General features: G+C 47.0%; 2 protein-coding genes and 1 long non-coding RNA gene across 7 annotated transcripts in view; 1 reads left to right on the top strand and 2 right to left on the bottom strand.

Annotated features, from left to right (window-relative positions):
• Positions 1-1,480, bottom strand: part of Rgma (repulsive guidance molecule BMP co-receptor a) — a 44,036-nt gene extending 42,556 nt beyond the window's left edge. Inside the window, 1 exon segment of the mRNA NM_001107524.1 lies at positions 1,115-1,480. Within this exon segment, the coding sequence (NP_001100994.1) occupies positions 1,115-1,128 (14 nt within the window). The 5' untranslated portion in view covers positions 1,129-1,480.
• On the top strand, positions 1,241-26,674 carry LOC148007726 (uncharacterized). 4 transcript variants are annotated; one of them, XR_015647131.1, is made up of 4 exons: positions 1,241-1,486; positions 14,750-14,869; positions 17,450-17,534; positions 18,628-19,203. XR_015647131.1 is itself a non-coding variant. In XM_087601263.1 (3 exons), exons 1-3 carry the CDS (start codon positions 1,302-1,304, stop codon positions 26,204-26,206), a joined length of 339 nt encoding a protein of 112 aa, XP_087457389.1. In that variant the 5' UTR covers positions 1,241-1,301; the 3' UTR covers positions 26,207-26,674. The 4 variants fall into 4 exon arrangements, 2 of the variants coding, with proteins under 2 accessions (XP_087457389.1, XP_087457388.1); XR_015647132.1 differs by having other exon boundaries at positions 14,750-14,847; positions 18,628-19,196; XM_087601263.1 differs by lacking the exons at positions 17,450-17,534; positions 18,628-19,203 and adding an exon at positions 26,173-26,674.
• On the bottom strand, positions 2,724-9,533 carry LOC148007727 (uncharacterized). 2 transcript variants are annotated; one of them, XR_015647134.1, is made up of 3 exons: positions 9,278-9,533; positions 3,658-4,043; positions 2,724-2,931 (listed from the first exon to the last, which is right to left on the bottom strand). It is a non-coding gene; the product is annotated as an uncharacterized LOC148007727 (long non-coding RNA). The 2 variants fall into 2 exon arrangements; XR_015647133.1 differs by having other exon boundaries at positions 3,658-4,046; positions 9,278-9,469.
• Positions 26,675-27,381: the final 707 nt, after the last annotated feature.

The following is a 27,381-nucleotide window of genomic DNA, read 5'->3' as shown; positions in this document are numbered from 1 at the left end:
ACAAAGAGGGGAATGGAAGTCCTGGAGGTGAGGTCTTGACTCTAATACAATTCGCCATTCGGTCCCTGGAGCTAAGCCCCAGGCATCGAGGCTCTACAGGATGGTAAGGAGCACTTGAGAACTAGTCTTTCTGGAGACGGGTTGGCTAGTTCCCATCTCTGCATCTCAGGCGAACTTTGAGGACGCCCAACTTTTCGGCTTGCGAGGAAGGTACAGATCACCATTTCCGCTAGATGGCGATATTTCCCCGAATCCATCCGCCTCAAGACACCCAATTTATAAAATAAATACAATCCAACGCCTTCCGAAACCACACCACATAATAACAGCACACAGGCTCCCATTAAAATCTCAGTCTCGGGAAATTGACTCTCCCCCCGAGAAAATCTAATGCAACTATACTTTAATAAGATGCAATCGAGAGTTGCATCCAAGCGTCTTTCATATTTGCACCGGCCCCCCCAATACACCTGTCCCTCTTCCCTAGTTATACTCAGGGATGAGCCATGGCTCAAGTCAGGCGCTGAGTCCTCGCGGTGCCTTGCCTTCCTCTTAGGAACGTCGGACCTTTTGGGACTCTCACCCCTTAGCACCCACCCCAAGTCTGGCACACCGGACGCTCCTAGACAAGGGTCACTCACACTGTACAATGTCGACACCCCGCAACCCCCGGCAGGTGCGTTCATTTCTAGCCTCTGCAATCCTGGCCTGGATGAAGCGAGCGAATCGGGCTTCAGGGTGGGTGAGAGGGATGACCAGATGTGTCAAGAGCTCTGTGGGTCGAGGGGGCTCTCGCCCTAGGAGGAGGTGGCCGCGCAGGAGAGAGCTCCAGGCCGGTACACAGCGGGTGGGACAGGCACCGAGTCTGTCCAGCCACGCGCAACGCCTGCTGCCCGCAGGGCAGCATTTTAGGGGGAAAAAAAAAAAGAAAAAAAACCACCAAACCACAAAACTTTCCTGCTGCCAAGAGCGAAGGCGATTCATCTGAGGCAAAGACCTAAGTGTGTGAGATGAGACACCGGGTTGAGGAGTCACTGATCATGAGGTGGCTGAGCGCAAGTGTCCGCAGCGCCTTGGGGACCTCAGGACCCCGTGCCCCTCGGTCCACGCTTACCTTGGCGGCTGCATGAGCCCCTCCAGCCCGCGGGGGGTTGGCACTGGCGGGGCTGCGCGCGAAGACCAGGTGTAGGGCGGTCGCTCGTGGGGCCCTGGGTGAGGTGGGAGGGGCACGGCTGGAGCTGATCCCCTCAGCTCCGCGGACTCAGTAGCGGCCCGGGGCACTCCGCCTGCTCCCCGGCTGCATGCCTGCGAGCGCCTGGAGGAGCGGGCCTCAGGAGCGGCCCGCTGGCCAGTGCTTCCCGGGCGCAGGGCTCGGGCGGCGCAGCTTGTACTTCCGAGAAGCCTGCAGAGTAGGGCGGCCCGGGCTAACCTGCTGCCTCGCCCGGCCTGTCGCCGCCACCGCCACCGCTGAGCGCGGCGTCGCGAGGTTCGTTTGCGCGCGGCAGGGAGGGGGCGGGCCCGGCGCCCCGGGAGCGGGCGGGGGGCGAGCGCGGGCGGGGCGGAGGGAGGGGCGGGAGAGGTGGGGTCTGGGTTCCAAAGGCTCCGCCCCGTCGCGGTCCCACCCTTGCTGATCCGCGCTAGTGGGTGTGTGAGGACCTGGGGGTGTGCCTGCCAAAAAGCGCACACTTCCCCGCGGGCTCACGATCCCAAGGTGGGAGCAGCAAGTGCAGCGACCCTCCCTCCCGCTAACGTATTCAACTTTCCTAACCCTGGGCAAGATGGCTTGGAATCCACGTTTTCAACCTGGGGGCCTACGGTGGTTAGAGGTTTCTAATCGTGGATAAATATTGACATCTGCCGAGACCCACCTTTTTTCTATAAGGATTTTACTCTTGTTTAAGAATCTTATTGGAAAAAATAAATAATATGTATATTGCATGTAGAGTGCGCGAATACACTCGACTAAAATTACAGGCAGAGTCTGGAGTAAAAAGACTGTCTCGCACGCCCTCCCATTGCGGTCCAGCTTCAGAGGTAACCTCCGGTCACAGCGTCTCCCTCCCACCCCCACCTCGCACACACCCGCCCCGCCCCCTCCTCGCATAGATTGCCAGAGGAAACTCCCCGGCTTCTCAAAAGGATTCTTCATGCAACTCACACACACAGTGGAGAGCACAGCCAGCCGCTAGCGGCTCATCTCTGGGTCTCACCCCAACGCCACGTATAGGTCTGAAACTCTAGCTGGGGTGTGAAGTCAGCCGGGACACGCAGCTCACACTCAAATTAGCACTGAACATTTTAGCTGCCAGGATATTTTATACAGGGTTATGACCTGATCGTCTCTTAATCTGAACCAAGCGCTGGAATTTTGATAGGATGAGAACTCTGTTTAATGAAAAGGTATCGTCAGTATTAAGACCCTCATCGTTATTTATGATCTTAAGGGATGCGGTTTTGAACTCAATGTTCTGCATTTTACTGGCCAAATGAATTCGGATAATCTATAACTGAGCTATAAATAAGCTCCGTGTGTTTTTAGCAGGAAGGGATTGGGCGTTGGCCCCTTTCTATAATTAGCCCCGACCTTGGACAAATCTTTTAGGTCTTTTGAGCCTCAGTTTCCTTGTCTATAAATAAGGAAGTGTGTGTGTGTGTGTGTGTGTGTGTGTGTGTGTGTGTGTGTGTGTGTGAGAGAGAGAGAGAGAGAGAGAGAGAGAGAGTGAGTTTGCATTTCCTTTTCGTATATTCCATCATCCTATGCCTGGGGACACTCCCCCAACCCAATCCCCAATCCTCAAATCCCAGGGGTTGTTTTTCTCAGCTCTGACATCAATGTGTAATTACACCTTTATCTGTGGCCTTCTCATCATACTTAAGTGATCAGGAACCACTCCTTGGGCTCATCGTGCCATCCTCAGCATCCAGGAGAGCCTGGTGTAGAACAGAGGCAGAATAATTGTTATCACTTGGGTCATCCCCGCACCCCTTGTACCCCTTGTTTTTAAAATGCTCTTTGGACGGGCCCAACATTTCACAATATAGACCTAATTTTCAAAAGTCACTGTTAGAAAGTAGTCAATAGGTTTTTCTCTTTTGGGGGTACAAACAACCCACTTCCTAGACCAAGAGGGTTTAATCTCAGTTCAAGCTTGGGTCAGTGGAGAAAGCCAGCCAGAGTTATTTACCTTGGTGAGTGTGGCCAGTGAAGACAAGGAATATTAATGCCACTCATTCCATACACGATTGCCACAGAATTCTCTGCACAGGCAGCTTAAATACGCCCATAAGCACCGACTTTAAATAAGGCCATGCACGGGTGTGTTGAGTGTGTCAATAAGAACTGTGCATGGCTTCAAGAACAACCTAGAAACATTCCTAATCTAAACCTCCAGGGAACTTTTCTTTTTCTTTTAACCCTGAATTCCTTAGGAACAGGAAATAGGCTAATTTGGGTTTTTGTTTGTTTGAATACAGAGGTAGCAAACTTGGACTTGGAAGTCACAGGTATATTTGTAGTAGATTTTCCTCCTCCCCCTCCTCCCCTTCCTCCTCCCTCTCCTCTTCCCCCTCCTCCCTTTTGGTTTATCTGTGTAACCAACGCTGCCCTGGATTTTGCTCTAGGCAGCAGGCTAGCCTCGAACGCAGAGATTTGCATACCTCTCTGCCTTCCGAGTGCTAGGATTAAAGGCGTGCGCCACCACACCGGACCCCAGTTTCTCATCTGATACACAGAACAGCAGAGGGAGGGTTAAAAATGTGGCTTCATAGAAAGACAGCTGAGGCTTCTACCCCTTCCAGACCACTCTTTCCTTCCTTTTGTGAGAAGAAAGGTTTGTTCCCAGCGGAGAGGCCGGTCGCCAGCTTGCCCTCGCTGCAGCGGTTAGGTGAGAGAAGAGTCAACGGCTGGCGAGAAGTGTCCCGCGTTGGCGCAACCGGGAGGCGGTTCTCCTCCGAGCACCACGCCAGCGGGCGGGAAAGCTGGCAAAGATCCCGGGGTGTGGAGCAATTTGCTGTTTCTGTCTGTTGCAAATGAGTGGTGGCACCTGCTGGGGGAGAAGGCAACCTCAGGAAGTGAATTCAAGATGAGTAAAGGAAAGATTCCTTCTTGCCTGATTGACAAAACAGGCACATGGCAGGGCCATCTCTTCCGGCTCGGAGTACCCTACTTCGCTATCTTTTTTGATAAATTCGAGTTCAGAGTTGTAGAAGTGTAGGTCGGGACTCTGTACCGAGTCAGAAACCAGCTAAGAGAGCCACTCTGGTCACCCCTGGCCCTAGTGACACCACGGAAGGCAACAGGTGCTGGGAACTTGCCCTTTTAGGGTATTGTGTTAAACACTTATTTCACCATCAGGCCCTGGGCTGGACCCTGCATGGAAATCCAGATTGCAAAACCATCTTTGCTCTTAGGCACCTGTAGTGGAAAACAAAAGTAAAGGGATTTTTCTGAGTGGAAGGCTCCGCCTCCATCCAGTAGACCCCGCCCTGTAAAATCTGCATTTCCAAATGCTACTTTTGGTCAGCCTGTGGGCCTTCCCCTCCAACCAAGAAGTGACACCACGAAGCAGTGATCTGCTAAAAGATGCAAATGCGGAAGGGAGGGACATAGCGGCATTTCCAGATATCATCAATTAGATTTTATCGAAGCCAGCAGCTGTAGGGTGTGTTGGGTTTGCGGGTAATTGGAATGAGGAACATGCAGGCTGTATAGCAGAAAACCACACGAAAGCGAGATGTTTTAACCAGGTCAAAGGTGGCAAGAAACAACCGAATTTCAAATGATTGACATCAGGTCTAAAAATGGACGCCGAGGTAGTGATTATTTTAAGTTAGTTTATGAGGACCGCTGAGCTGGCTCAGCAGGTTAGAGGTGATTGCTGCCAGGCCTGAAACCTGAGTTCAATCTGCCAGTTCAATTCCTGGGACCCACATGATGGAAGGAGAGAACCGACTACCGCGAGTTGTCCTTTGTCCGCCATCTTTGCTGAAGGCTGAGCAAAAGCGAACCGTAGAAGGTAGTTGAGTCAGAAAAGACTAGAAACAGAAGGGTGGAACTTGGCTTGCAGAGAGAGTCAAGAGGCAGAAGACCAGCCAGAATATTCTATTACTGTTGGCATAATGTGATCAGAAGCATGTTCCAGGTGCTAAAGGGACACCAGGAGGAAGGAGTTGTTGGAGGCCCAAATGTTTTGCAGAACCGAGAAATGAAGAAATACCAAAGTGGCAGAAAGACGGATGGGCAGATAATTCTGAGGTAGAGTGCTTGCCTAGCAAGCGCAAGGCCCTGGATTTAATCCCTAACACTACCAAGGATAAAAACATGCAGAAGCCATACAGTTTTGCTACGAAGAGCTGGGGAGACTTAGAGAGAGAGAGAGAGAGAGAGAGAGAGAGAGAGAGAGAGAGAGAGAGAGAGAGAGAGATCATCAACAATAATCAGACTCGGATGGCACGGCACCCCTAAACCATCCTTTGGAAGTCATTTGGTTTTCTATACCTGATAATATGTGTGAATATTTAACCTAAAAACCCAAGGTCTGTGCCCATGGGTATGAGTCAGTGAGTAAAAATGCTCTGTTAGCTTGGTAGACTGAATTCTATTCCTGCGGCCCTTGTGAAAAGCTGGATGCAGGGGCTGCATCTGTTGCAGAGTAGGAGAATTGCCTGGAAGCTTGCAGGCCAGTTAGCCTTGAGTCCACAGCAGGGCAGCAGCAACGGGAGAGATCTTGCTTCATAAACAAGGCAGGAGAGAACTAACTAAAAGTTGTCCTCTAACCTCCTCATGCATGCTCTTTCACAGGGATGCCTGACAACCTTCATATATGCACACACAACACACACACACACACACACACACACACACACACACACACACACACACACACACCACACACTTTAGGAAAGAAAAGAAGACCAAGTTAATTCATCAAGTTCCCTGCCAGCATTTCAGCCCTGTTTGCTATGGATGGAAGAACGGTATTCAAAGCTAAATGAGGATTTTGGCTCCTTAAGTAAGTCAACTATAGTCCTAGGAACAAAAAACAACTACATTTCTTCACACACACCCCCCCTTCATGACTTTAAGACAGAAGAATAAAGTGACTTGGAAGTGGACCTTCCTGTGAAGCTGACTGACTTAGACAAGAGAATAGTTAGAGGGTTTGGGCAGCCGCAGCCGTGGAGCAGCTGGGATGTGGTCAGTGAACACATCCTCCTGGCCCACAATAGCACCCACAGAAGCTAGGCCTTGACAGTCTACAGGCCTTGGGACCAGCTGGTGGGCCACATTCCCTTCGTAGTGATCTGGGAGGTGGGGAAGCCTGCTGGCTGCTTTAATCCTCCTCTTCTTCCCCCTCCTTTTCGTTTCTTTCTTCTGTCTTCTTCCTCCACCTCTTTTCTGTCTTCCATCTTCTTCTTCCTCTCTCCTCCTCCCTCTCCTCCTCCTCCTCTCCCTCCCTCCCTCTCCTCCTCCTCCTCCTCCCTTCTCCTCCTCCTCCTCCTCCTCCTCCTCCTCCTCCTCCCTCCTCCCTCCTCCTTCTTTCTTCTGGGCATAGGGAGGGGATCTTTTTGAATTTTGTTTTGCAATCATTTACTGAGTTCCTCCCCTGCAAGCACAATCAGTGTCTGTAATAGATGCCTATGTCCTTGTGCCCATCCTACAAGGTAAGAATGAGTAATTGTATTTCATATGAAGCAGGTTCCAAAAGTGAACAGGCAGTCAGGATTCACATTCATGTCTACCCAAGGCCAAAGTCAATGTATTTTTATTCTAGTCTTGTGGCCCTTTGTTTGTTTGGTTTATGTTTTCCTATATCCATACCTTTCTTGTTAGGCTCAGGACAGAAATACTGCACACCCTGTATCCCAGGGAAACAGCACAGACCTCTACTTTCTATAGGGCAGCCAAAGCTAATGGAGTCTGCGTGTCGTGCGGTCACCTGCTGTGAAATGCATCTAGTGTTTATGGATGAGCAACACTGTGCACTGTGGACTCTGAGGACTCTGAGTCATGTGAGCCATAGGGAACCTCAGAGAGACACTGTATTTCATTAAGCCTTCTGATGAGTGTCCCAAGAGTGACCAAACTGTACCTGTTTCCTGGGTTCTTATGTTGGTTGCTAAACTTTGGCTTCTTTGGGAGGAAGCCCAAAGTAGGATTTATTGAGTAGAAATAAATCCTACTTCACCCAGGGAGACCTTGGTTTCCATTGAAGACTAGTTTTAAAGGTTCCCTTAGGAGAGCACCACAAATTGAATGTAGGCTACAGAACAGACAAATTTAGTCATGGATGGAAGGTGAGGGATGACGACTGAGAGAATTTTAGGGTGTCTTAGGGACTTATCATTACCAAGAGGTACTACTTGAGGTGTTCAATATGTATGTATGTATGTATGTATGTATGTATGTATGTATGTATGCATGCATGTATGCATATATGTATTATGTATATATTTTTGTACGTATGCACAAATGGACTTGCTATGTAGCTTGGTCAGCCTTGAGCTCGCCATGTTCTTGAGTACGTGTCTGTATCATCATTCCTGGCTTCAGTTATTTTATAACAAAAATATGACGACTAGTATTCAGAATGTATTGATGTGATATTTGTTAGGGCCAGGCTGGACTGCTGTAAAAACTTCAAGAATAAAATTTATTCATTTCAATCCAGGGTGAGGTTTTTTTTTCTTTCTTTTCTTTTCTTTCTTTCTTTCTTTTTTTTTTTTTTTTCTTTTAGGTTGGCAGGAGGTTCTGCTCTGTGTGGTCATTCAGATTCCTGTCAGTCATTGTTTGGCTCAGACTGCCTCCCCCAAAGCCCCATTGTGATATAAATAGCTGGAGCTGGATGGAGTTCACATGCCTGGGTTGTAGATACAAGCAGGACAAAGCATGTGGAGGAGGCCTAACTTTGTTTGGATCATCGTGACTTCTCATTATGTCCCTATCTAGCTGCAAGGGAAGCTGAAAAATTAATGTTGCTTGCCAGTCACCAGTGTATTTCTATGGAATATGGAACTTAGATTGTGGTTGACCCCTAACAATATTTGATTGACAACTAGAAGTTGAATGCATCTTTGTTTATTTTTTTGTTTTGTTTTCTTTGAGACAGTCCCCCCCCCCCCTCTCTCTCTCTCTAGCCCTAGCTGTCCTCTAACTTACTATGTAGACCAGGATGGCCTTGGATTCACAAAGATCCACCTGCTTCTGCCTCCTGAGTGCTAGGATTAAAGACATTCAGCACCAAGCCCAGCTCATGAATGCATTTCATTAATCTAACATGGCTCAGAAGGAAGGCTCTAGTTCTGGACCCAGGAGACCTGAGTTTGAATCTGTTCTGTCTCTCATACTGGAGAAGATACATCTTCTTTTTGTCCTCCCCTCCCCCTTGCCCTGTTTGCTTCAACCGCTGTGTGTTCCTTCAACAGCTGCCGGGAGGCCTGGCAACACCACAGCCACTTTTAATTGGGGTAAAGAAAAATGACCCTAAATTAGCTTGAAGAACCGGACATTTTGTTTGAGACCCAAATCATCTTATAGAAGCTACAGACAGGACATCTAGATGAACGTGGGGAAGCCTGGAATTAGAATTGGAAACATTTGACAGAAACAGAATGAAACAGGGGGAGACTATGTCTCTGTATCTAATTAATGCTACTCCCAGTGGTGGAGGTGGCCATGCATTCCTGCTACCTGCCCCAATGCTCTATATTCCCAAATGAGAGACACACTCAGCTTTTAAATTTTGATATACCTAAAACAGCTCAATGGTTGGGCCACTTCTTAACCTCCATGTGGCTAATCCTTCCCCCTTTGATATTCCCGAATTATTACTAAATTTTATATTTCATCTTTGCTGCCCTAGGCCCAGTCATGCAGCCCTCTCTAGCTGCATTCCTCTGACTTCTACGTGCTGGCTATCTTCTCTGTCCCTCGTCTCTCTGACATGGTGTCTCCTTCCAGCATGGAGGCTCTCTCATCTTTCCTCTCTCCTCAGTCCCTTACCTGGGAATCCTAAAAGTCCTGCCGATATCTCTCTGTCTAGCCATTGCCTGCTGGCAACTTTATTTACCAATCAAAACCAACTGGGGACACGGTCCCCTCTGTGACTTACGTTTGGATTCGCCTACAATTTTGGGGACCCAGTACAAGCAACATTAGACCAAACCCACAACAAACCCCAGGAACCATCCATGTATAATCAAATGGGTCCTTTCTCTGGTAGGGAAATCACTTTGGCAGAACCCCCGAACTCACTTCTCCAACACCCAGCCAACTTACCAGTCCTTTGCTTCTCAGCGGTAAGAGTTGGGGCTTTCTAGCTCATCATCCTAATGGAGACCGGGACTGCCAAGTTCAAGAGGGCTGTGGTTGGCATGACTACTGACAGTTGCTTGTTTGTAGCCCCTGAGATTTTAAAATTGCGTTGGCTAAGATCTTCCAGTGCACACAAGAGCGGCCCCAACCCTTCTGGCCTCTAGAAAGAAAGCACGACCAAGAAGCCAGCCACTTAGCCTTGGCTTTGACACGTGAAAGGGGCCTGTGATCCTGGGACCTGAGAGAATTCCCAGAGGGAAATACTGGGAGGAAGTTCAGGTCACATGCACCCCACCTCTGCCTCCACCCCCAGTTTCTTCAGACGGAGTTCATCTCAGGAACTGCCTGATCCTCCAGGGAAACTACTTAAGGGGCCTGCTTTACACAGCGGAAGTCAGCTTTCTTGTTTTTAAATAAGCAGGATCCGGATATTGGTTTTTTTAATTTTAGAAAACACAAAAATAAAGCAAAAAAAAAAAAAGATAAATATAAAGGGAAAGAAAAAGCTTCGCTATTTTCCCTGTTGTGGAAAAACAAAAACAATAACTACAACAACAACAACAACAACAACAACAAAAAACTCCAAATATATAGCATAGAGCCTGGAAGCCAGGATCTGAAGAACAGAATCAGTGGATACAGAGCTAGCCCCACACGCATGTGCAAGTTTGCACTCCTGAGCCATGCCCCAGCCTCAACACTGCTGAAGCATCCTGAGGGATTGTTAGGAGACACAAGGTCCTTTTCATATTCCCCGATTTGCAGTAAGATCTCAGATTGGACCTGTGGCTTTGCTGTTATTCAGGATCAGTGACTGTGATTCAGGCGCGAAAACAAGGCAAGCTGGCTTTTGCTCATTAAACTTCCTTTCGCCCCTCGGAGGATAACCTCAATTTCTTTGGGACTATACCGGAGCAGCCAATTTATGAAATGCCAGCGACAAGGTGGAGTCTGCACTTTCTGGGTTTTGGCTGGACTTGCATATTAAAGGGTCTGTCCAGGCTGCAAGCCTTGGGCTTCCGGCTCTAAGTCTGCAGTGAGGGTCCTCGTTTAAGGATCTATCTGATGCTCTCTCTCCATGGCTGGGCTGGCTGGCTCTCTTTACACACTGCATCATCTGGAGGCTAATGAGGTGGGCACTGTTGTCGTGTGTGCCTGGTGATGGGAAAGCCTTGGAAAATGCATTTTAAAATGATTTGTTTTGCAAAGTCCCACAACCGTGTTGGAAGCGAGAGGACTAGAGACCTGTGGAAATTCTGTCCCAGATGACAATTCACCAGGGAGGGCCAGGACCCAAGGGATGAATTCTGGGGTCAAGGAGGCATCCTCAGCCCTTTGGGCTTCCAACAGTGTGTGGGCAGTGGGAGAGGGTCTCACGTTTAAAGGGAAGGCTCCCAGCCACCTGCGGCAGGAGTATGGAGACCTAGGGGCAGGGCAGGAACTTTTCTAAAGGAAAGCAAGCCAGTGGTGGCCTTCTGTCCAATAATACCCAGGAGATCAGAAAGCCAACACTGCTGAGCCACCAAGAGAGCCCGCTCCTGGGGAAGACCAGCTAGCTGCTGGAAGTCACAACCACTTCTGAAGGACTAAACATTTTGTATGTTTTCACACCAGATTTCATTTTCATTACCCTATGGGAAAACATAATCACAGTGGGGGGGGGAATTAAAATGTAAAAATCTTAAAAAGAGCTCGTGAAATGAAACGCCCTCACCATCACCTGGATAAATGGTGCTTAGGCATGGGGTGTGTGCTGTGAACTATAGAAATGCTTGCCTGCCTGTCGGATGCCTGAGTTCTGGGGGTCCGAAGGCTATCCCTCTGTCTCCCATTGCAGTGACTCTCAGTTCCTCTGTCTCTCTGCCAGCTTTCCAGATGTTTCTGGAACCCCCACAGCTGTCTATCCCACCCCCCCCCTTTACGGTCATGCCCTGCCTCAGGCTCACTGTGGCCTTTGTCTGGGACCCTTTAAACCCCCTCCTCAGAGCAACTTTTCAGAGTTCCAACTGGCCTAGCACAGGTCCCAGTGCTCCACATCAGGCTCTTGGACACCAACAGCCACTAGGAAAATGGAAAGCAAAACCGTAGTGGGGTGTCCACACACTATCAGAGTGACTGAAATAAAAACAAAGGCAATATGAAATGCTTGCAATGACGTGGGTAAGGTAGAGAACCCATTCATATAAACAAGGTGGGACTGTAAAATGGCCCAGGCACTCTGGAAGATAGTTTACACTTTACTTCCTCTTTCCTTCTCAATCTCCTTCTCCTTCTTCTTTTCCCTCTTCCTCTCCTTCTCCTTCGTGTGTGTGTGTGTGTGTGTGTGTGTGTGTGTGTGTGTGTGTGTGTGTGAATTGAGAATTTCGTGCATGTGTAGGATTTATCTAAGTCACATTCAGTCAGTCCTCCCTCTAACTCCTTTCGGATTTTTTCCCCATCTCTTCATACCTATCCCCTATATAGGTGCGTGTGTGTACGTGTGAGTATGGGTGTGTACGTGTGTGTGTCCATGCATGTAAAAGCCAGTGAACAATGTTGGCTGTTGTCCATCTTTTTTTTTTTTTTTTTCTGAGACAGGGTCTTTCATTGTCCTGGAACTCTCCATATAGGCTGGGTTGTCTATGGCGCCCCAATCATTCCCCTATCTCTGCTTCCTTAACTCTGGGATTACAAGCATGTGCCACCATGCCTAGTGATCTTTGCCTTTAAATTTTATGTGGGTTTTGATGCACCAAACTCATGTCCATAAGATTGCAGCACAGGCATTTTACGAACTGAGCTGTCTCCCCAACCTTATTAATCGTTTTTCTTTTATTGAGGCAAAATGCATATAATACAACATTTGCCATCACAATAGTTTTTCAGCCTCAGTTCTGTGGCATGATATATCTATCCATCTATCTATCTATCTATCTATCTATCTATCTATCTATCTATCTATCTATCTATCTATCTATTTTTGGTGGGGGGAGTAGCTCTGGTTGTCTTCAGACTGTACAGAACACATTGGTCTTGAATTTGTGGCAATCCTTTTGTGTCTTCCTCAGTTGAAACTTTGTACCCAGAAGTACAACTTTCCATTCTCCTTTCTTCATGGTCACCTCAGAACCAAAGTTCTTTTTCTGAGGCCCTGGTCACCCAGAGGCCACACTCTCTTCATACATGTGAGCTGTGGTATTGTCCACGTGCTGGCTTTTCTGTGACACCCAGGTTCCCTCTGATTTCACTGTGGGGCCTGGGAGAGGGTCTGGGAAGGAGTCCTAGAAAAGCACTCTAGTTTTAGTTGAAGGGTTTGAACTCTATAAAACTGAGGTATGTGACCAGGATGGAGGGCCACCTTGAACATTTTCTCCCCTTGTCTTCCTGTTGCCGCTGTTATCATGATTTCTTTTCAGTTTTGCCAGGATTGGAACTTTGTTTGGTGACTGTGTTGTGACGGTGTCTGCCTATAAGGAAATTGTTCAAGCCTTACAACATAGAAAGACATGTCAAGAACTGGAAAAGATATTTTCAAAGACTTGGAAGAAAGCCTAAACATAAACGAGAGGCAAAAGGCATATTGAAAAAGTCAGTGAAGCCTGAATATTCATACTTTTGGAACTTGGAAACGGTTTAGAACATCTGAATAAAAGAAGTGAGAAGTTACAGACTTTGATTTGGATGCAGATGAGAGTGAAGCTATTTTGTGTTTGTTAAATTTGTTTCTTGAAGGATGAGGCTGAGATGCAATCTCCCTGGAACTTGGGAATGAGAAGCCAGCACAGGCAACATGGCAGGACACTGCCCCTTAAGGGAACATAAAGCTCAGTGAATTGAAGCAAACTGCGTGGACTGTGAACAGACAAAACAGAAAGTCAGTGAAATTATTTTAACAATAAAAACTGTAATTGGCCACCTGTGGTGGCAGACGCCTGTCGTTTCAGCAACTTGGGAGGCTGAGGCAGGAGGATCACTGTGAGTTTGAGGCCAGCTTGGTCCCTATAAAGAGTTCCAGGTAGACAGAGCTACATAGCAAACCACTGTCAAAAAAGAAAACAGAGCAAACAACTCTGTAAGACAGAAGCTAAAGCTATATGATAAGAAAGTCATTTAGTGACAGGTATTTCACTGGAGACAGAAGTGATGAGTGTGCCCTTGGGTAGTTTGATAACTAAGGGGAGTGAATCATGTGGACAGTTTGGGAAAAAGAGTTCAGTTTCTTAATGATTTGCCCCCAAATTCGGACATTAGTAACATGACTACACATCCTTTCTTGTTTGTTTTGTTTTGTTTTTTGTTTTTTGTTTTTTGTTTTGTTTTTTTTTTTTTTTGAGACAAGGTTTCTTCATGTAGCTCTGGTTGTTGTGGAACTCACTCAGTAGATCAGGCTGGCCTTGAACTCAGAGATCCGTCTGCCTCTGCCTCCTGAGTGCTGGGATTAAAGGCGTGTGCCACCACCTCTCACCTATGATGACTACATTTCTAATACACATGGTCATGAAGGCATCAACAGCAACTGACCAATGTGTTTCATAAAGACTAGTCACTGCATAGGAAAGGCAGAAGTTCCCTGAAATATTAGTGTATATAGAACCGAGAAGGTTTCTCAGTCTTGACAAGTGCCTTGAACATTTGCCTCTCCACATTGGAAATTAGCCAGAAAAGGGAAAATAATTCTAATCAGTTAAGAATAAAAATCAGGGCTGGAGAGATGGCTCAATAGTTAAGAGCACTGACTGCTCTTCCAGAGGTTCTGAGTTCAAATCCTAGCAATCACATGGTATCTCACAACCATCTGTAAATGAGATCTGATGGCCTGCTGGCAAACATGCAGGCAGAACGATATAAACATAATAAATAAATTAATCTTAAAAAAAAAAGAAGAATAAAAATCAAACTTCTATCTACCCCAGAAGGGCTGAATTATCCTCTCTCTTCTCTCTCTGTATGTGTGTGTGTGTGTGTGTGTGTGTGTGTGTGTGTGTGTCTGTGTATGTGTGTGGTGTGTGTGTGTGTGTCTGTCTGTGTGTGTGTGTTTGTGTGGGTGTGTCTGTGTATGTGTGTGTGTGGTGTGTGTGTCTGTGTGGGTGTGTATGTGTATGTGTGTGATTTGTGTGTGGTGTGTGTGTGTGTGTGTGTGTGTGTGTGTGAGTGTGTGTGTGTAGAAGATATTATTTTGTTATGGAAAGGTGAAAGAAGAATGTGCAGAACATGTGTGGAGTTCCAGGCATTATAGAGGTCACCAGGCAGCTAATTAACAAAAAGATTAGATGGTTCTTCTGGATGATAAAACATTTGTTGTAAACTCTTTAAAGTATAAATTTTCCTTATTCTAAGCAAATACTCATTTTCATATCAAATTCCCAAATTCTCAAATTTATTAGCCTCAGGTTTGCCAGGCTCTGAATCTACTGATACCCTACTCTGTTTTGACCTGTCTTACTCTGTTTGTCTTAGGCATGCTCTGAGACTCCGGTGTGATGCCACCACTTCCAATCATCAAAACACAAACCTAAGAAGACGTGATGGTTCATGCTCTCATCTTGGCCTACTGTGTAAGGAGCCAGGAGTGGGCATGTGAGTTCCAGGGATCTCGCCTTACACTCAATGACCCCAAGAAAATTACTTACATTTTCACTGTTTGTCCATAAAAGAAAGTTGATAATATATACCTTACAACATCATTGGGAGGCTTAAGTTGACTTATGAGCGCTGAGACAATGCCTGGTAGTATTTCCAGCAAACCTTACATGTAGTAAATACTCAATAAAGGCTGAATTAAGGAGTTTGCAATCCTGTTGGAAAGAAAGGCTCTAAGGTCATGTGTTCCCCTTATGTAAAACAGGAGCTTCCAAATCAGGGTCATTCACACTTCTCAGGCTGTATGATTTGGAGGAGATAAAATGGCATTTTTATTACCTAGAGTGAACCTTCAACGGAGCTCACTGTTCTCTTGACAGTGTTTGGAGTTTTGCTTGATTCCCTGAGTCTTCAAATGTCTCCTGCAAGTGCACAGAATGCAAATAGCAGCAGCACGCTGGCTCTAGTCCTTGGGATTATAAATTCACGGTCATCATACTGTTGGTAGTCACCAGCCTATGACATCTTTCTCTCCCCTTTAACAGTATTTGTAGTATTTCTACAAATCTCTAGGTTTTTGAGGGATGTATGTACTTGTGATTTTATTTTAAACACACCAGTTTGGCCTGCCTATGATGGCCACTTGGAACAAACATTAAGGTGGAAGCTGTCGTGAAGGCTTTCGAGTGATTGACGACGACAATCATTTGCTTTAGAGTACAACGGAGCAGGTCACCCTTTACAATTTGGTCGAGTCTTCTAAGACTGGGGTGTCCCAAAGAGTTCAGTCTTCTGCCTCAGTTAGCAGACTGCCCAGCCTAACATGGTTTGAACTTCCTAGCCCCACAATTTTATAAGCCAGTGTCTCAAAAATAAATCCCTATTGTCACAAGAATGTGTACGAATCGCTCAGTCTTCTTGGACAAAGGTCACCAGTAGCTGAGGATGCTCCAGTTGCCATATTTATCATGTTAAGTGGCGTGGCATTTGCATGGAACCCACACACGTTTTCATAGATTTGAAAATCTCGCTGGGATGGCTTTGTTTCTGACGGTGTGAATGACCTGCAGGTGGCTGTTCTTCATGCCGCATTGCTGGGGAAAATGGCAAGAAAAGTCTGTGTGTGGCATTACGGTGCTACCTGAGCATTTCTAGGTTGCAGCTGGTTGAATTCGCAGCATGGAAACCTGTGGAAAAATGGAGAGCCAACTTCTGTTTCTGTAGAAAACCCTGGCTAGACAGTATTCCAACCATTCAAATAGAGACTTACGAGGGAGGAGGTACGTGTTTGCGACTTCATCCCACCAGTGGGAACTTACTGAGATGAACACCAGGAAGGAGGCAGGGCGTGACTTGTAAAACGCCAAGGGAACGTAATGGACTCAAACGTGTGGTTCCCTAAAAACAGACATTTTGTGAGTGGCAAGGTAGTGAGCGTCCTTGAACCTCAAAGACATACCCAAGACTTGGGTAGTCAGAGCTCCTTTTGTGGGGACTCCTGAGTCTAAACCTCAGTGGCTATAGGATGGGAAGATGGGCAGACTGTTCCCCAACAGTCCAATGTCCTTCCCCTGCTTTCTCCACAGCCCAAACCGTCAAGTTTTAAGCCTTTTAAATTTGCCCGATGCTTCTACTTGCCCCCGGGGCTGGGATAGGCTTGGACACCTTGTGACTGCTTTGGAGGAAGTGGAGGGGAAGGGAAGAAGGGCCAGAAGGGAAAAGATGAAATCAGGGCCTGCTCGGACAAGCCTGGGAGCTCTGACGGTAAGTCTTGGCTCCAGGCTCACGACAAGGGACTGGCCATAGGCAAGTCATGCAACTTCTCTGAACTCTTCTCTTGTCGACTACAAAGTGGATGATAGCCTCTTTCCTTGAAGGGTCGGCAGAAGGATCCAATGAGATCCTGCACAGAAACACCAAAGATGTGGCCTTTAGGTCATTGAAAGGACAGATGATGCACTGTATGCCAGAGGGCAGTTCTAGAACTTTATCCATCTTTCCTATATGTATTCTTCCCTCAATAGGAAGCTTACCTGCCTTTTAGACACACACACACACACACACACACACACACACACACACACACACACATACACACACACATACACACACATACACACATACATACACACATACACACACACATACACACACACATACACACACATACACACACACATACACACACATACACATACACACACATACACACACATACACATACATACACATACACACACATACACACACACATACACACACATACACATACACACACATACACATACACACATACACATACACACACATACACACATATACACACATACACACACACATACACACATACACACACATACACACATACACACACACACACACACACACACACACACACACACACACACACACCATACTGATAGTTTCCCAGTTGTGAGTGGTAGTGCTCCAGGAATGAATAAACTAACAGTCCATCTCTAAAACCCATCTCTATGTAAGATCATTTTCTCTCTGTCTCTGTCTTCTCTCTATATATATCCTTCCTTGTTTCCTTATTTTCTTTATATTTTGGGACAGGGTCTCACAAAGTTGTTCCAGCCAGCCTTGCATTTAGTCTGCGATGTTCCTGCCTTACCCTCTGGGGGAGCAGCTAGGATTACAGGTGTGTACAGCCGGCCCAGGCTCAGGCACAGATCTTTTTCCTTATCAGATGCCAAACAACTCCCCTGGACAGCTGCTGTAGGCTTCACAGAAGCAGACCAGCCAGATCTCTGAGTGAAGGAGCAAAGCCTTTGGGGCCAGAGAGATGAGCTGGAGTCCTCATCCTCACCCACAGTCTCAGTTCTCTTACTGCATACGGAGAAATCACACTTGCAGATTTGGGCAAAGTGGATGCTTTTCTCGCTTTCATTGTCCTGAGTCCAACTCTTACTGACTCAGATGTGAAATCAACCTCTATCTGATTACCAAGGACCTGTAGCCTTCTCTCCAGCACCCGCCATATCTAAGCCTGTTTGGACAGGGATGTGGCGGGAAGTGGAGAGGCCCCAACATTCCTTGAAGGACCATACTGTAGTCCAGGAGGCAGAACAGTCCCTGCAAATGCTGCTACTCTCTTGCCAGCTCATGCACTCCACCAGCCCCTGCCATCTTGCAGGGTAGGGGCAGAGTTTTTTTTTTTTGGGGTGGGGTGGGTAAGACCTGGGATTGACTCAGGTTTCTGAGACTAGGTATTCCCATCAGTCAGGTGACACAGGCACCTGTCCAGTACCAAGCTGTCATTCACCCACACAGCCAAGACAGTCAGCTAGGGGCATCTCATTCTTCTATCCTTGGAGGGTTAGAGGGAACTAGAGCCCATAGCTTTCACCCTGGGACACAAAAGGCAGCCATGATGGAGTTGAAAGGTCAAGAAGAAAAAGAAGGGCAGACTCCTAGGGACCTGATGCTCTCTAACTGCCATCTGCTGCAAGCTGGGGTCCCAGTCATATCTTCCTGTCTGGAGTCCCCCCACACTCCCTGTAGCAATGCTATCCTTGAATCAAGAGTGGTTCAATGACCCTAATCGACTGTTTCTTGTGTAGGTGTTCTCTACTTGCTATATTAATCTGTTATCTGTTTTTTTCCCCTTTGTGGCTTATAGATTGTATGGACAGTGGGTGGGCACACATACCTCTGCTCAAACTCAGAGGCAGGGACAGTTCTGACTGATCTGAACCAAGTGCAAGAGCTGTTTATTGTGTTGACTTTGACAGGTGCTGGGACCTAACAGAACAAAAATGTATCACCAAACCAGGAGTGTTAGGGAAGGGAAAGAAGAAAATCAAATAGGATTTCTCAATAAGAAGAGATCTCTGAAGAAGGGTGCTGTGTAACAGACCTTTTCCCCTAGCAACCCATCCCACGGTGAAGTTCCTTAAACAGGAAGGTAAACAACTCAAAACAGCTTCAGGAAGTCCCTGAAACTGACTAGATTCTCTAGGCCTCCTTCTGCCAGAGTAAGCAAGAGCCATAAGTCCCTCTCAGACAAGCCAAGTTGCAAAGAAGAAAGACTCGGAAGCCAGACCAGCTGCCTGAAAGAAGTCCAAACCTGCCAAGCTGTCTGGAAGAGGCTTAGATCAACTGTGGCCTCTGGAAAGGACAGTCTCCAGCCTGTTGACTTGCCTGCAGACTGTGCAGTGTGTCCAGGTTCCCAACTTTGTGATTCGACACTAGTGCTGGGGTGGGCCTTGGTTATGCAGCTGGCTTTTGAGTCGTTTCTGCTCCTGTAAGGAACCCTCACCCATACTCCTGTAAGTAACCCCAATAAAACTCACTTTTCACCAAACTGGACTTTGGCGATATCCGTAATTTGGTGTATTGTGGGTTCCCCATCCGGCACGAGCAGACTTGTGTTAGTTCCAGGAGGCAGTTGCTGACACAGAGGGCTTGGAAGGAGTGGGCTCCTCAAGAGGGAAGTAGGAGGCCCTAGTAAAAGTATGGCACTAAGTAGAAGTAGGCTAGGTGCAGGGGATCTTTTCAAGTGGTTTGAGTAGCCATAGAAGGGACAGCCTAAAGAGAACAGGAGAGTGTTTTCCTCAGAAAGTCTTTGCATAGCGCCAATGAAAACATGGTAAATTTTCTGATTGTTGGTTGCTATGAGACTGCAGTCAGAGAGGGGCTGGGGTGAATGGGGGATTCCCTTTCACGAACACATTTCTGAATCTTAACAGTTTGGGCCTTTGAATTTAGAGGAAACAAGGAATGAACAGAGCCAGAGATGGCTTGGTGGGTAAAAACGCTTGCCTCTAAGTCTAATGAGCTGAGTTCGATCCCAGCCCCTACACATGGTAAAAGGAGAAGTTGTCTCCCCCAAACTGGTGTCTGGTTCCTATATGTATGTTATGGTATCAGACATGTACAAATACCATACACGCGTATGCAAATCCATAGCTGTAGTAAGAATATGTTTAAAAGGAAAAATAGCCAAGAAGTAAATTCACGAATAAAGAAATGGGAGTCGATTCAGAAGAGTTGATTGCAGTGAGCAAAAATATATCAGAAATGCTTAGACTATTTTCCAGAGTTATAATGTTGTGTTAAGTCCTACAGAGATTTCAAACATGGTCATTTTGGCTGCACCACATGAAATTATTATATTTGAGATCAGCAACGGCAGGGCTATTGATTTCACTTTGCTTAATTCAGGGTTTCTCAACATTGACACAGTTGACATTTTCATAATCCCTTGTACTGTGGGCAGTCCTCTGCGTACAATGCTTTAGCCGCATCCTGGACTCGACCCACTAGAAGCCAGTGGCATGTCTCCAGCAGTGATAATCTTCAATTTTTTAAAAAAATGTCTTTAGTGGTCCTGGCAACGTTACTCTGTGGGACTGAGTACAAAATAAAAACACAGGGCTCTCATACAACCATTTATTAAGAATTTCAAGACAGAAAGCCGGAGATGTGGGTTTGTGGGTAAAGCCCTTGCCTGACATTCCAGGACTATGCATCTGGGCTAGGGAGAAGCTCAGGGAGTGTTTGCTTTCTGATGACGTAGGTATTCTCCCTAGACCCAGGTAAGAAGCCAGATATGGTGACACATCTGTAACCCCAGCACTGGTACTTCAGGATGGGACGCAGAGATAATCTAACACTTTTAAGCCTCCATACCTATATGCTTAGAGTCATAGAGCAATTTAAGGGGGAAAACAAAGAATACAATTGTAGGAATCTGAACTATACATGTGTACACACACACACACACACACACACACACACACACACACACACTCACTCACACAGCGGTATACAGGCACTCACACACGTGCACACTGTGTTAACTGACAAAAGGTTTGGATGGCAGCCATATCTGGCCTACCACCTGTTTTGGTAAATAAAGCTTTTCTGGAACACAGCCATACTCTGTTGACATATTGGCAGAGGCTGCTTTTGTGTCATAACGACATTAATTGAGACGTCGCTCCAGAGACGGTATGGCCCAGGAAGCCTGAACTATTTACTGTCTGGCCCTTTATAGCAAAGTTTGCCTGTGCTGTTCTGGATGAGTGAGTTTTCTGTCTGTGGTGGTAGAGGATGTGAGTTGGCTAGAACCGTCTGGGTGTGTGGGTCTCTCGCCCTTCTTATCCATAAAGCTACAGGAATTAGGGTTCTTGATGGGAGGTAAGAACTTATTTCAGCGCAGAACAGTGAGTGTATCGGAAGGGTAAGGGGAGGGGAGCCCACAGAATCAACACTGGCTCATTGCCTCAAGTAGTTATGGAGGAGAAAGTGCGTTGTGCTCTTCTGTCCGGTTGGTGCCCAGAGACTGAGAGAATATTACCGGGGTGGAGAGCATTTGAGTGTCAAGAGACTTCCTGGCTTGGGCGGAAGGTGTAGGACATGGTGATTTTCCTGTTATTCGGACAGGTTCACTTCATTCTTAATATGCCTCTGTCTGTTACTGTTTTTCATTAAAAAAAAAAAAAAACCCAAACACTTCTTTGGGGAAGTGTTTGAAAGCAGTTGAAAGGAAGGAGGTTTTGATGGCAACTCAAGTTGCTTTGCATGAGTAATAATAATTATTACGATGACAGTTTCCTGCCTAAGCCTTCTCAGTGGGTAATATTTGCAAATTAAACACACTATAAAATATTCAGCCTCTTGCTACAAACTCCGGCGATTTGCATAATCCCCCTGCATGGGCTTTGCAGTGAACTATTCCCTAATTAATTATTTAATTCCCATCTGTACAGTGTGAACAAGCTAATGAAATTCCAGCAGGCTGAGAAAAGCCGAGACTCCCCTTCGGAGAAGGGTCCTGGTTTCCCCAGGCATGGGTCTTTGCTGCCAGGGGTCACTTCCCAACACACCCAGGACTAATTGTCGATCTGGCTGGTTACGGAAAATGCTCTGACCTTCTCGTAACCCAGGATTCCATGGGGCTGGCTTCAGCGCCACACCACACACAGCTGGGCTACAGAGGACTCACCAGTTGCGTGTCTAATATGGCTTTATAAGGAGATTTTCAAAGCCGTCCTAGGTTTGGTTTATGGACAGCCCCTAAGGCTCCTGGCTATTCCCTTATTACTTCATCTTTGGGTGCGTTCTTTTTTTTTTTTTTCCATGTGGCAAAGCATCAATTTTATTCTCTAGTCATTTAGCAAGGAGTTCAAACCCCATTTTTAATTTCTTCCTTACTTCAAAATTTTGGGTAAAGCAAATGATACCCTCATGGCAGCCCTGGGAATATAGGCCCAGGGCACTTATAGGAAGGGTGGGTAGTTGTGCGGGGTGAGGAGGAATGCGACATTGGTGGTTAGGGGCAGCGGGGAGCCTTGAGGGCTACAGGACAGGATTCAGTGTACTGTGGGCCACACAGGTGGTCCTTGTTTAGGGTTAGTGTCTCAAATTAAAAACACAGTGACAGAGGGCTGGGCCAACAGCTCAGACAGCTAAGTGCTTGCTTTGTGAGGAGGAGGACCTGAATTTAATTTTCCACAACCCAAGCAAATAAATAAATAAGTAAATAAATTAATTAAAAAAAAAAGCTGGGTGTGGTGGCATGTGCCTGTAATCCCAACCCTGGAAAGTGGAGACAGGCAGATACCTGGGACTCACTGGTTGGCCAGTCTAGACTAGTGATGGAGTTCCCAGCCAATGGAACACCTCGTCTCCAAAGAAGAAAGAAAAAGAAAGGAAGAAAGAAAGAAAGAAAGAAAGAAAGAAAGAAAGAAAGAAAGAAAGAGAAAGATGGACAGTTTCTGAGGAATGGCACTGAAGGTTGACTTCTGGCCTCCACCTGCATGTACACACACACACACACACACACACACACACACGTTGAGGTGTCTTTGAATGAACCAATGAGGTTTATTCCTCTATCACACACATCCCCTGAGATTTTCTTTTCTGTTAGGATATGCTCTGATTCAATGGGTGGGGAGTGGGCCAGCTTCCCACCCTGTGAGCTAACTCATGTCATAGCTGTGACTATTGTGTGGTACGGAGAGGTTGGGAGACCTATCTATGACTATGGCAGAAATCTAAGTCACAAACGGTGAATGTTACAGAGCGCTATGCTCACGTGTACGCCTCTACATTTGGATGAATGGTGCGTACAGCAAGGAGTAGAAGAAAGGAAGCTTTATTTTACTTTGACTTTGAATCAATGAGTGTGTGTGTGTGTGTGTGTACACATGGAGTGCAGAGGTTAACCTCTGGTCGTCTCGCAGGTACTATCCACCTTGCTTGTTGTTTGTATGCATATTTTTGATTTTGGATGGCTAGATCCTTGAGTGTGGACCCTGTAACACAGAGGGCTAAGTGTATGATGAGAAGTGGACGGAGTGGTGAGCGAACGGGGCAGCCCTGTGGGTAAGGGGCTCAAATGGGGCTTTGAAGAGTTGCTGAGCTGAGACTTAGAGGAAAAATTGGACTTTGCCAAGAGTCTCAGATGATATAAAGATGCTGGCTAATTAGTGCACACGGGCTCCTCAGAGGGTCTGCTGGGCAAGGACCCCTGGGCTGTCGACTGTTTCTGTGGCTGTGGGACAGGAAGACTCGAGCCAGACTGTCGGGCAGCCCTCCAGTGCCTGGTGGATGCTGACAGCAGAGCCTGGTTTGGCAAGTTCACTGTGCAAGGCTGATGATTCCCCGATGCCTCCTTTGTGACTGGCGAGAAAGCAAAGAGAGCTGCTAGCGCCTTGTGGAGCAAGTTCCACTCGTGAGTTAGTATGGCAGTCAAGATAGAGTTAAAGACAAGCGTGTGGCCCTTTCCATCTGGAACCATCGCTCAGCATTGATGACTGGAGAGAATAATGTAATCTGATTGTTCCATTGGGTCATTTCTGGGAATATGAAGACATTTTTCCAAAACTGGAAGTCTGCGTGCATTGAGAGAGAATTTCAGGGCTGGGTCCTGTATCTTCCGTTGTCCTGCCCGAAGGACTCCCATTTCCAGGCTCCCTGCACCCCAGTGGATGCGTGGTCCCCGCATAACCACTACGATAGGGGATTTGTCTTTTTTCTCCTTTGGACTGTGTTGGGGTTGAAGATGCATCTGAACCTCCATGCAGCTGCTACTCACTCGCCTTGAGCTGGGCAAACATCTTCTGGCGAAGGAATGCTGAGAATTTCCCCCTTCCATCGTGTCAGATCATCTGGCCTGGGCTCGGCCAGTCCCCTGGGAGTCCAGTGGATACAGCTGGAGGAGGGTGGGGCTCGGGTCACAGAGCAGGGAGCCTGGGGCCTCTTGTCCGGCTCGAAGGCCACGGTGGAGCAGGCTTGACCAAGGTCAATGATTCCCAGGTGGGACAGTGAAGGGTGATGAGAAGTCAGTGGGAAGGAGACAGGCAAATGGAAGCCCCACTGTGTGCTTGAATCCCAGGACCAAACCTCTACAGTCTTCAGTGTTTACTACTAGGCTGGGACAACTCCAAGATAAAGAAGTCATCCCTGTTGGGAGGACTGTGTTTGAGAGCAGGTTCAGAGAATGTTTTAAGACAATTATGTATGTATGGAGGTCAGAGGTGAACTGTAGGTAGGTACCATCTCCTTTTGTTCTGAGATAAGAACTCTCAGTGGCTGATTAGCTTGGCCGGCCAACTCCACGCATCCTCCTATCTGTGTTCCTGAGATTTCAGACATGTGCCACTATTTCTGTTTTTATTGTTCATTTTCTCTTGTTTCTATGTGGATGTTGGGGATCCGACTCGAGTCCTCCTACTTGTGTTCGCAGAGCTTTAGGAACAGGACTAACGCCTGTTTCCCCCTCCCACCCCCCTTTTTTTGGTCTTACGTTAAGAAACATTGTTATTATGAATGCAAACAACAAGTACAGGGTCTTACAAGTAGCTCTTGCAAGGGAGGGAAGTCCAGGGCAGGTTGGGGTCATGGTGACTCTGTCACTTCAGGCTCTGGTGTTAGCAGGCTGAAAATCTAAATAAGACTATCGGAAGCTACTGGGTTGTACTTTGGTAGGTGTTTTGAGAACTTTCCAGTGCTGAGACACTGTATGGCTCTTGGGAAAGTAACGTGGGACAGAGTGGGCTGGGAGGGCCTGGTATGTGAAAGCTGTCTGCAGGACAGAATTCCAGCCGGCCAGGTTAATGTCAGAGAGAGTAAAACCACTTGAAACACTGAATGGGAAGGTGCAGGATATGGTAGACAGGCCACCAGGTCTATGACTTGGGGTTAGTGCTGATGGGAAGGCACATCCAGAGAAAACTGGGGCAGAGTTTGGGTTGCTGGGGGCTGAGGAGGTGCAGTGGCCTCAGGTGAGCTGCTCAGCAGATGACCATATCAGACTAGCCTTGTGACAAAATGAGCAGATTCACTTTAGAGCCCTGTAGCTCTAACACCAGTAGACGACAGCTGTGTACATGGAGCTCTCTCTCTAGGCCTGGACTGAAGTGTGAGTTACAATTATCCCTGTGCAGTCTCAGACTCTGCCTCCCAAGTGCTGGGATTAAAGGCATATGCCACCACTGCCCAGCTATCTGGACTTCCTAGGGAAAGGTGACTGGTTGCCTTTGCAAGCAGGTGGTTTGAAATCTGACATTCATGTTTCTGAGCCATATCTTCCTTCATCCTTAAGACCCAGGCGTGATTTAGGCCTGTCAACATGACTGAAATAACTGCATACTAAATTGTAGGTAAAAGTAAAGACTTATGGGGCTGGGGATTTAGCTCAGTGGTAGAGCGCTTACCTAGGAAACGCAAGGCCCTGGGTTCGGTCCCCAGCTCCGAAAAAAAGAACCAAAAAAAAAAAAAAAAAAAAAAAGTAAAGACTTATTGCTCTGGTTTTAAACAGAAGCCTTTGGAAACTAGGCCCAGTGGACACAAGTGGGCACATGGGTTCCTCTTGTTGTTTTCTGGTTCTTGCACCTTCCACTGAGGTGTATGTATAAGAGGGCTGGACGGCCTTCTGAGGAGTACCAAGAATAGGCCCTTCCCAGGGCTGGTTAACTTGACTCCATTGTCAGCTTGACTGGATTTGGAACCATCCTGGAAACACTTGTAGAGGTGTCCATGAGGATATTCCCTAGGAGGGTTTAACTGAATAGGGAAGACCCACTCTAATGTAGGCAGCACTGTCACAAGGGCTGGGGACCCAGACTAAATAAAAAAGAGAAAGCAATTAAAAAAAAAAAAGAAACGTCAGCATTTGTATCCACTTCCTGGTTATGAACACTGTGACCAGCTGCCTCATGTTCCCGCCTCTATGACTTTCCTGCCATGAGAATCTCTTCTTTAAAGCTGAGCCCGAGTAAACTCTGCACTCCTGAAGATGCTTTTGTTGGCTGTTTTTGTTACAGCAAGGAGAAAGGAGCAGAATACAGTCCTCTATAACCCCAGGATCTGGGAGGCTGCAAGAACAATGGAAACACCAGAAGAAGCAAGTCTTACAATGTTGGGAAATGGCTGGCCCCCGCTTGCAATGGGTCAGCAAGGCACCTTCCTGCCAAGCTGGGCAAACGTCTGCTGGACAGGCCAGAGGAAGGTAGACATTGCCAGGAGCCCCGATCTTTCCTTTCCTTGTGGTGTTGCTCATTGGGGCCCTCCCCGATCTTTTAGGTGGTGGACTCTCTTACTCTCTAGGATAATAATGACCTATTATGCAATAATTGCATGACTTAGTTTTCATGAAGATTTGCATGTTCTGACTCATGATGCTGTCTTTCCAAGGAGCCCCTGTCCCGCCACGTCCACTTTCCACTGTATCTCATTACACGGAAAGTTTCCTTAAGAAAGCAGTGTATTTACTAATGTCCATTTCACTGGGGCAAAAAAAAAAATCACAATCTTGAAATCTTGATTAAAAAAAGAAAAAGAAAAAAGAAAATTCACTCTGAAAACCAAGCCCCCTTGGGTGCAGCTTCATTAATTTGCCCTAAATGCAGCCCATAATTGAGGGATACTTGTTTCAAATCATGAGTTTCATTGTCATCAGAGGGTGTTTAAATACTCTTGGCACACACGCTGTTAGGCAGATTAAAGACACTCAGGATTCCTGCTTTTATGAATGTGAGCTGGGAGACCAGGAAGCCTGGCTTCAGAGACTTGCCCCAGAGGTGTGATGGACCTCAGCCTCCTCCGCTGGAGAGCTGGCAGATGGGCAAGCACTGAGAAATAGCAGACTGGGGAGGGGGGAACACATACACCTTTGAAGCAAATCCAGTGGGAACTGTGCTGCACGGGCAACCTTGTCATGAATATATAGATCTGTGCTGGCCTGCAACGCATTGCTTACCCAGCTGGGCCCATTACCACCTCAATAATTTAAGGCAATTTATTACTGGGCTAACTTGACTGTAATCAATAACTGAGAAGCTGAGAATCCAATTTAAATGGCATGAGGGCCCCAGCTCTTTCTCCTGTGCTTGCTTGCTTGCTTGCTTGCTTGCTTGCTTCCTTCTTTCCTTCCCTCCCTCCCTCTCTCCCTCCCTCCTTCCTCCCTTCTTCCTCCTTTCCTTCCTTCCTTCCTTCCCTCTTCCCTCTCTCCCTCCCTCCCTCTCTCCCTCCCT

Source organism: Rattus norvegicus, chromosome 1, assembly GCF_021556685.1.
Source record: "Rattus norvegicus strain SHRSP/BbbUtx chromosome 1, alternate assembly SHRSP_T2T, whole genome shotgun sequence".
Taxonomy (NCBI): domain Eukaryota; kingdom Metazoa; phylum Chordata; class Mammalia; order Rodentia; family Muridae; genus Rattus; species Rattus norvegicus.
The sequence above is the reverse complement of the archived record's forward strand: the minus strand, read 5'-3'. Positions and strand labels throughout refer to the sequence as shown.

Excerpts from the sequence above, each read along its gene's own strand:
- LOC148007726 (XM_087601262.1), top strand. The coding sequence starts at position 1,302 with ATGCCTGCGAGCGCCTGGAGGAGCGGGCCTCAGGAGCGGCCCGCTGGC. Across the intron at positions 1,487-14,749 it reads GCTGAGCGCGGCGTCGCGAG|GCATGCTCTGAGACTCCGGT; the intron begins GTTCGTTTGCGC and ends TGTTTGTCTTAG. Across the intron at positions 14,870-18,627 it reads AAGGAGCCAGGAGTGGGCAT|GTGCTGGGACCTAACAGAAC; the intron begins GTGAGTTCCAGG and ends TGACTTTGACAG.